General features: G+C 36.0%; 1 protein-coding gene across 1 annotated transcript; it reads left to right on the forward strand.

Moving 5' to 3' along the window:
* The first annotated feature begins 457 nt into the window (after nt 1-457).
* LOC113779635 (F-box protein SKIP31) lies at nt 458-5,481 on the forward strand. The gene is made up of 9 exons (XM_027325294.1): nt 458-686; nt 1,518-2,051; nt 2,140-2,213; nt 2,436-2,508; nt 2,846-2,956; nt 3,709-3,883; nt 3,986-4,104; nt 4,902-4,962; nt 5,062-5,481. Exons 1-9 carry the CDS (start codon nt 609-611, stop codon nt 5,130-5,132), a joined length of 1,296 nt encoding a protein of 431 aa, XP_027181095.1. The 5' UTR covers nt 458-608; the 3' UTR covers nt 5,133-5,481.
* The last annotated feature ends 4,618 nt before the right edge of the window (nt 5,482-10,099 follow it).

Raw genomic sequence — 10,099 nt, forward strand, 5'->3', positions numbered from 1 at the left:
TCTTTTATTTAACTTTATATTTATTTCACTTTCTGATATTCTATACAACCAATATATAAGAACATTTATTTCATTGCATAAAAACTCTAGAATTTTAAAGAAGAAAAACTTTAGAAATTTTTTTAATGAAGGAAAAACTCTAAAAAATTTTGCACTAAAATTATTGTAACAAAAGCCAAAGTCCTCTCATTGAAATTTGTAAGATTTTTTTTATGGACAATAACAATCATTTTTTGAATTAAGAAGTAATTATCAATATCACCATTGGTATTTTTCCTCCTATTATTCTGGAAAATAAATGGGGAAAAATATCTCCGGACCGACCGGACCCCACAAAAAGGAAAAGAACCTTAAGGGACCCCACAATTTCGGATCTTTTATCCGACCCGAATGCAATCTCACGCGACCCGCCAAACACGTGGCCTACAATCTCGCATCTCCTGTCTATCTTCTCTTTCCTTCTTTTTCCTAAAAATTTTCCATCCGAAGGCCCGGATTTTCCGATGCTGATCTCCGGTCGCCGGGGACAATTCTCCGATCATTTTCCCGTATAAGTATCTACATCACAAATATTTTATTCGTTTTTTAATCAAATTTATATTACGTGCATGGCTCCTTTAGACGACGAAGATGAAAGCCTTGCTCGCTTCCTCGAATCGGAAGTCCTCTCCGAATTCTCCGATCAGGTAGTTAAATTTATGCTTATATTGGTGTGAAATTTCTTAAGTTTATGAAAGTGATGTTATTTTCGAATTTTAAGATAATTATAGAATTAGTTAATTAGGGCTTGTTTGGTATTTTTGCTGTATTGAAGGTACGGATGGAGAATATGTCAGCTTAATTTTCCTATCGATCGGATAAGATTATTGCTAAAGGATTGCAATTTTCTGATTCGGGAATTTTGTTTGGCGAGCCTGCTTCCTTTTATTTGACAATTTTTTTAAAAAAAATTTCACTTTCAAAATGAATTTTGAGGTTTTGCCCTCTGCAGCGGCTACAATGTCTGAAAATAGTGAAGCTTATTTGCAAATTTTTTTTACTTCTTTTTTTTTTGTTGGAAAAATCAATTTTTTCAATATTAGATTTTAGAACAATAAAAAGTTTAACAAAATTGCATTTTTATCATTTGCCTGCAGGAAAAAAAAAGGTTAGTATATGTTCTTGAAGTTATAGAAAAAAAAAAAAAAGAGAAGTTGAAGCTTGTGTCATAATTGTTAATTTCGGTGTTATTTCGTTGTGTCACGTAAAGCAATAGACTTTTTAGTCTTTATAGTAGCTTAGTGAAGCAATATGATATGCATCATGTTTTTGATCGATTTTCTCTTGCTACTGTTAACTTTGAAGAGTAAATGTTATATTTTTTTCGACTGAGTGAAGATTTGTGTGATTAAAGTGAAAATTTATGCGGTTAAAGTCTATGATTTTGGACTTCTAATAACAAGACATGCATCCTTGTGCGTGTTAAGTGTGAGGTTACATGGGTATTCGTCATGGTTGACTCATTGATCTATTTTCAGGAGGATGAAAAGAGGGAAGAGAAGCTTGAGGAAGAGGATGATGATGGAGTTGTAAAGAGAATGCTGGTTGTGGAGGATGACTATAGTGATGAGGTAGAAGAGGAGAGTGATGCGATAAGAAAGCTAATTGAGGAGGATGACATTAGTGAAGAGGTGGAGATGAGGAAGGAGGAGGAGGAGAATGAGGAGGAGGAGGAGAAGCAAGTAAACAAAATGCTCATTGAGGAGGGTGGTATTAGTTGTGAGGATGACGAAAAGGAGGGAGAAGAAAGAGAAGTAAAGAAAAGGAGAATAGAGGAAGTTGATAATCATAATGAGGGACAGTCCATGATATTGTCATCATGCCAATTTTTGTCAGCAAATGAATTGGTAGCTGCATCGTTGCGTTCTAAGAAGATTGGAACTGCTACAGATGTCAATAATAGTGGAAGTAGTAGTGAGAGCAGACCGGTGCCTTGGAGGGTGGAGACAGGGGATTTGAGTAAAGTTCCTCCTGAGTTGTTCCGTCACATTCTTAAGTTTCTCTCCTCCGAGGTACTTGTAGTATGTGCACCTGTTCTATCTTATATTTCTTTTCCTTGCTCAATAAGGAAGTTATTTTTTTTGTGGCAATTGGATGCAGGATCTTGTTGCATGTTCTTTGGTGTGTAGATTCCTCAATCTTGCTGCTTCTGATGAGTCCTTGTGGCGCCGCCTGTGAGTACTTCCATTCTGTATGTGGAGTGTGATTATTGGTTGGTTTGGCTAAACTTCTGCAGATTCTTTCTGTTTGGTTGAGATTTAACAGCCTTATTTCTATGTGTGTTTATGAGTTTGATATGAGCTTATAATAGTCAGGACTAGCTATAATTTTATTCACATGTATATCTGTTTGCAAGAGAAGTTAATGCTTGATTGATTGTACATGGATTTTTGTAGGTATTGGATGCGGTGGGGTCTTTTGCCACCCAAGAAGTTGCGAGAATTTGCCTGGAAAAAGCTTTACATTCAGGTGTGTTCTGACACAAAATCAAATTTTCTGTTGTTCTATATGAGCTTGTCAAGGCTACCTCATTATATTGGTTAGTGGGAGGCTATTTGCTGTTTGGTCTAAAATGTTAGGTCATTGCTTTAAAAGGAATAGTTATACTGAAGAATTTGCTATAGGTGATAGTTCGCTTAAAGTACTTTGATAGTGTGTTTGCAATAGCATTTATTTGTAGCTGCAGGATGCATAACATGATAGGCATTGTTACACTTCTTTACAAAACTATAAATGATTAGATGAACAAAAGCATCTTAAATGTGAACTTTTATTTTATCTATTTTTTTTTTTTGTGTTTTTCCAGAGAGATGAAGAGGACATGGTAGAGTTAGTTAGGAACTGCCCATCTGAATTTAAAGAGTATTACATACAAATGCAGGCAGCGAAAAGAAGCCAAGCACCTCTTCCTTCTCAGGTATAAAGGGATTACTCTCCTTGAATCGTTGGCTTGGACAGGAGATAGTTGAACTGATTTGATGAACAAATTTGTACGCTACGTCTCTCCGTGTGTTCTTTCTTTTTGTTTGTTTATTTTCTTATTTGAATAAGAATTTTATTGTTAAGAAGTTGAAGCTATGGTTGTTTCTCTAGAAGGATTTACCCTTTTGCTGGATAGATGCATTTCTAATATATTTCAGCATGATGGTATCTGCAATACCTTAGAAGTCTTAAGCTAATGATCCTGTTGCCCGTATCCTACAATTTAAAAAATTAAAATATAAAAGAGAATATTCTATATTGGAGTACATTTATTTTTATGACTGAAGAGAATCTTCTATATTGGACTACATTTATTTTTTCAACTGAAAATAGAGGAGAAAAATATTGAAAGACGGAAAAAAATTGAGCTTTGCATTTATGCAAAGACAAACTTTCTTCCTTGAATACCTTGTTAATCTAGAGAATCTTAGACATTGTTCCTAGTATTATAGTTTCGCCTATTTGGTCTAGCTTTTCTTCCAGACAAATCTACTTCTATGTGGTTCTCCTCTAAACGGCATTGAATATTTTTGCTTACATGACTTTGTTTTTGAGAGGGGGCTTTGTTCAGCATGGTATGATCTTGACTAAATGATATCCTTGGTACTTGATTTTCAATTTGGGCTGCTTGAGTTGTTTCTAAACAGACGCAATAATTTCAACTACTATATGGTGTTTGATCTATAGGTGCTTGATGATCAGATAATTATTGACAAGACTGTCACTGATCAAGTTTCTACATGGAAGAGTAGTAGAGGCCTGACTGATAAGGTGGTTGTAAATCATGCTTGCTCTGGGGAAACATGTACCTATTATCAAATTGGAGATGTTTTTGTTTGTGAGAAGACTGGAAATGTACATGGTAAGTTGGCAAATCTATTAAAGAGTTCTACTTATGTGATTCTTGGATTTGGAATAATCAGGGAGCCAATTAGTTCTTTAAGATTTTTATGCGATTATGCAGTGTGTGACGATACTTGCAAAGAAGTTGTTGCTGATCCTGCAAATGAGCTTCTTGTTTGTACCATTTCTGGCCGATGTTTTGACAGATTACTCTCTCCATCTGAAATGGAACCAGATGCTGTAAGCAATTTTCCTTTTGTTTCGTTTTTAGTTTTATTTTCTAACTTTTACTGCTTGCAGTTATTTGCTTCACTTTCCTCAAATGCATGACTTAAAAAAGATGTCACGCTAACATCTAAACCAAATGATCAATGATTTACCTTTAAGTTTTTCTTCTACAAGTTAATCGTTGCAACAAGAATGCCATTGGCTAGGCTAAGTAAGCCAAGTCCTTTCCTCCCCAGGTCCCGTCCCCTCTTCTCCTTCCTAGCTTATAAAAGAAAAGAAACATGACTGAATTAGGTGAAACATTATTCCGGAGGCCTACTAAAAATAGCCCTCAATTGAGTGTTTGTATCTCATTTTCTGCTTTGAGTACCCACTGTTTGAGAAGGTCATGCAGTTAAGTAGTCTGTGAATTCAAAATGCCAAGTAATTTTTTTGTTGTTTTTTTGTTTTGGGTGGGGTGGGGTTGGTTTGGGGGTGGGGCGGCAATTTGTCTAACTAGTAACAAGGGTGTAAAGTGGTAAGAAAAAGGTTGTGACAAAGTCAAACTGGGGGTAGACCCCCCCACCCCCCCAGTTTCGGATATTGCATCACTGGGGCATTGTAATGTTTCACAAAGACACATAGTAGTAGTTTTTTTGTTGTAGTTGTTTTGAATAATTGATATTGGCACATGTAGATCATTTTGGTAGCTGTAGATTGTCTCCCTCAGTTGCTAAGATGGTGTCTCTGGTAGATGGATTTCTAGTTTATTATCTTCCCAGGTGATGCTTATTTTACTTTTCTTTTTGTTTTTTCTGCTTAATTTATAGGAACTGCAACAAGGTGGTGTGACAGATGAAGCAGAGCCATTTTGGGGGTCTGGGCGATTTGGTGCGATTCTTTTTTTTTTTTTTTTCCTTATGATTGTATTTTCTCATCCGTAAAATGTCCAATACTAATTGTTGCTGACATAAATGTGTTGCGTTTCAGCTCGGGCTTACCAACTGGGATATAATTGTGCTGATGAGAAGGAACTAGAAGCTACTTTGAGGTTTTGCTGATTTATCTAGCTAGATTTTCTCCATACTTCATATAGCACACAAATGATATGATTCATCTTGGAAAAGTTGTTATATTTTGTTGAGATGATATATCATTAGATACCATAAGAGCTGATCATGGAGATTGGAAATGTAACTTAGCTGTAGGCAAGAAGATGCTTGCTTCTTTCTCAAGACCTCTCTCATCTCTCTCTGAAGAAGCCCCTTTCCTGGGGGATTGGGTTTGTATCTTCTTACCCAGGGTGTTGGGTTTGTATCTTTGTGGTTTGTGGCTTGGGTTACCTTTTGACCTTTCCCTGATGAATGGAGTAGCCCTTTTTAATTATTGTGGAGCATAGTTATTTTATGCTGCGGCCTGAATGGTTTTGCATCTTTTAATTTTTTTTTTTTTAATGAATAATACAATGAACGGCTATGATTGCACGTGCATCAATTAACGACATTGTTCTCTATAAACGCCATCGTTTCACAAAAGCCCAAATCCTTCCGAAGTTGAAGTCCCTAGAATATCATTTATTGGCTAAGAACTATGCATTAATTGGTAGTTTTGCTGCTGGTTACAAAGTAACTTGTTTTTATCTAATTCTAAGAATATATGATGGAACATGTTTCAAATCTGACTCTTTTCTTGCTAGAGAAAAATGGCAAAAAAAAAAAAATTGTGTACGTTGGCCGCAAAGCCAATGTGGTGATTTTTTGTGAGTGGTGGAATTGAGGGAACGCCCATCCTCCACACCAGTCGCCGTAAAGCATGATCTCTTGCAACTACTGAATTTTGGTTCAATGGTCACTAAAAAGGAATTTAGTCTATCTTTTAGCAGTATGTAAGGGGTTTGAATTTCACCTGTAGTGAAAAAAATTCAAAAGATGTACTAGAGTACTTCTTTACTCTAGTCAGATCTGTATACCTGTTAACTTTTGATACAGTTTATTTAGGCTCTCCTCCCTCTAGAAACACAACCTTTTTAGGCTTCTCTTTCTCTAGAATAGAATAGATTAAATTATACAAATGTTATTGTTATCAGAAAAAAAAAATGACCTCTTGCATGCTCCCCTCCCTTTAGAATAGAATGAATTAGATTATATAAATGTTATCGTTGTGGGAAAAAAGAAATATCTCTTGCATGATTTGAATGAACTGATTGTTTGGCAGCAGATCTTCATCCTCGAAATTCTAGCTGCAATTTGGTTTCATAATTTACTGAAATTGCTGCTTCATTGAGGATTGGGATGCATGCGAAGCACCCAAAAAGGGAAAAAAAAAGTTGGGTCAGTGAAACATTTTCTACGTTATTTTAGCTTTCTACATTTGCGTAGTATCTGTCTCCTTTGGTTTTGGGAGTTTTCTCCTAAATTTTGTATTCTTTTTTTTTTGGTACGATTAAATTTTGTACTCTTCTATGTACCAGTGAATTTTGCTTTCCTTTTCTTGTACTTTGTTAATTTTCATTATTATTTTTGTGGTCATTTTTTCATTATTAGGGTCATATCCTAATAACAGTAAATCTTGAACGAGGGGTAAATTTTTTCCTCTTCCGGTGCTTTGCTAATTTTCATTATTATTTCTGTGGTCATTTTTTTTTTTATTATTAGGGTCTTACCCTAATTACCATAAATCTTGTCCAAGGTGTAAATTTAGATTGGAGAAGCGTATATTTAGCTTTTTCCCTTCGAGCAATTGGACTACTCCCGGGTAAGTTTTCACAATTCTCACGTCACATTGGTATTTTTTTTTTTAAAAAAAAAAAAACTAATAATGAACGTATATGAACAATGATCATGTCTAAATCATGCAACTTTCTTTCTCAACTGTAAAAATTGACCATAGTCTACATTACTCGGATTCTTTCACTTTACCCTGTCATATCCATGTCTAACTCTTCATTCCATACGGGAGTAGATATGTTGACAGAATTCGGTTGCCGAGTCCAAGTAACATAGCTTCCAATCAAGAAAATAAGTGAAATCATATATTCCTTCTACTTATATTAATAGGGTGAACAATTGGGGTAATTTTGCAATATTTTCATACATTTTTGTACAAATTGTTCAAAATAAAAGGTAAGGGTGCTATGTGAAAAATAGATGAAAGCATTTATGCTGCAAATTGGAAATAATCCCGAGGATTTCTTGTATAGAATGGAAGTGACTTGTATCTATCTACCTCAATTACTTACAAGGTAAATTTTCAAATAAAAATGAATTAGAGAGGATAAACAAAAATACAAGTAAGAAGCTTGCAAATAAGGAAAAGATTGAAAAGAACTTAAAAAGAAACTATGCAAAAGTTTATACGTTAAAATATTAAGCACTTTTTTGAAATAGAAGTACAAGGGAAGAAGCAATTCTGCCAGGAATGATGTTCAAATAGGAGAATCATTCAAGTTTCCCTTGTTTAAAGATGATTTCAATGTGGACTGCATCATATCCAACTTGAAGCTAAACTAAACAAAATCACATTCCAAGCATGGTTCAAAGTCGCGGTCGAGGTGGCGGTCGTAGCTTGGACTGTTCCACATCAGCCGAGTCGTCTCGGTCTCGGCCGGGTCTTCGAACCATGATTCCAAGTGTGGTTGAAATAAGAATGCAAAACTCAGAAGCAAGGGATACTTTGATTGGTAATAGGTGCAATCTGCACAATCAATGTACACATTAGTCTTTGCTATGATCTAAAGTCATTATTTTGCATGCTCAAAAATTCACACAAAGTGATATATAAATATGGACCATCAGCCAATTTGATATACAAAAATATCTACACAATTTGATAAAGGGTATAACTTGACTGCTTTTCCAATCAACATATTGATCTAATTCCTGTGGGCTCACTCCTTGCTTTATGTAGATAGCATACTAGTACAACCTTCTGAGCTCAGAATTTCATCATATATTTGCCTAAACTTACACAACCTGATGACCATTGCCTAAAATCCTGAACAAAATATGGTTGAAAAAAAACTGATAAATCATTTTAGCCACCATCACCAGCTCAAGCTGTACAAAAGTGTAGATTATTATCAGTACAAAAAGAGTCCATGGAGTTCAACTGCCTGTCACTTGTGCAGGAAAGTAGACACAGTTTCAAAAGTTCACAAGATCTCTGGAAGGGAAATTTCTCCAATATATGGTTGTAAAGAGTGTGGATTCTTCGTCCATAAATCTTGTGCCGAATTACCGCAAGAATTAAGCCATCCCTTTCATCCGCAGCATGTTCTTTGTCTCCAAGAAGTAGCAGCTGTACAAGAACCTTCTGATGATGATGATTGGAAACTTCAGTGCTATGCTTGTGGTATTGATACTACTTCAAGTTATATCTACCATTGCTCTCATTGTAAGTTCACCCTCGGCTTCTCGTGCATTCAGCTGAAACCGAGCAACAAATATGAAGCTCAAACAGCCCAAAACAGCCATCACCATCCCTTGTTTGTTTGTAACAAAGTTAACACCAGCTATGTTGATGATGACTTTAAACTTCCCTGTTCTTTTTGCCATAGTCTTTTCTCTCCGATGCAAAAGATATGTGTTTGTCTTCATTGCAAAAATTTGTTGCACGAATCATGTGCTCTTCCACCTGAAATCATACATGCATTTCACATGGAGCATCCTTTGGTGATTCTTCGAAAAGAATTCAAATGCAATGCCTGTTGTAGGACTCGTACTGCAGTATTCCACTGTTCACGGTGTCAACTTTCTTTAGACCTTGATTGTGCTACTTTACTTCCCACCACCAGAAACTCTGAATCTGATGATCACAGCCACTCATCCCACTGTCATCCCCTGATTCAATGTGATGACATAAAGAAATCTAAATTTTATTGCTCTGGATGTGGATCATCCATATCGGATTCGAATTTCATCTTTGTTTGCCCGCAATGTGGTATTTTGCTAGACAAATCTTGTACTGAACTCCCGCAGGAGATTACCCACTCTTTTCACCCATTACATCATCTGAAACTAATTGAAAATACCCAATCAGTCGGTCGAAGTTTTTATTGTCAACGTGATCTAAGGTGTCGCGCATGTTTAGCAACAATTGATTATTTTTTCTACTATGCCTGCCAAGAATGCAAATTTTACTTGCTACGATAACCTCAAGACCTTTCCTTCATTTCCTGCAAGACTTGCATAGAGATGTGTGAGAAGAATTACTTTCATTGTGTACAGTGCGAATTTGGAATTCATCTCAACTGTTATCCATTCTTACCGACTAGAATCAAACATGATTGCCATTGTGATCCACTCGTGCTCATAAAATCTCGGACCAAAGACATTCCAGATGAAGATAGTGATGAGGAGTTCTATTGCAAATTTGCAATGCTTGTGAGAAACTAAGAGACCTCGATGATCCTACGTATTACTGCAAAGACTGCCATTTTGTCGGTCATACTCATTGTGTGATTTCTGAGGTATTCAACAAATTGAACAACTCACTGTTACTTTCCACTTTCCAGGAAGTTGATGACAAGATTTTTTAATTCCTGAACTCCTTACTACAGGTTGTCAGTTGAGTTCTTCATCTAACATCCACAGAATATTACTGATTCACATATATTTTTTTTAAATTTGTTTCAGATATTGCATTGCATGGAGAGGGAATCTGCACCATCCGAATGGACAGAATCCATAAACGAGTTTCATCCACCACCGTTCCTGATAGAACTGTCAGAATCCCCATCTGAGCATCTTCCACCCGAAGTCCCGTTCCCATTTGATCAATTGCCAGCTGCCCCGATATCTGAATTGGCAGAATCCCCTTTCAGAATCTTTCAACAAGTAGCAGCCACTGAATTGCCAGAGGCACTATCTGAGTTTCTTCAATCGAATGACCCTTCTGAAACATTTGAAGTTCAACCGAAGCCATTCCTCAGAAACACATTTTCATTCATGAAATCACGTATTCAGGGATTAGCTTTAATAATACCGAAGTGGATTGGATTTTTATCTTTGGGAAATTGGCTTGCCAACAT

This window comes from Coffea eugenioides, chromosome 8 (genome assembly GCF_003713205.1).
Source record: "Coffea eugenioides isolate CCC68of chromosome 8, Ceug_1.0, whole genome shotgun sequence".
Lineage (NCBI taxonomy): Eukaryota > Viridiplantae > Streptophyta > Magnoliopsida > Gentianales > Rubiaceae > Coffea > Coffea eugenioides.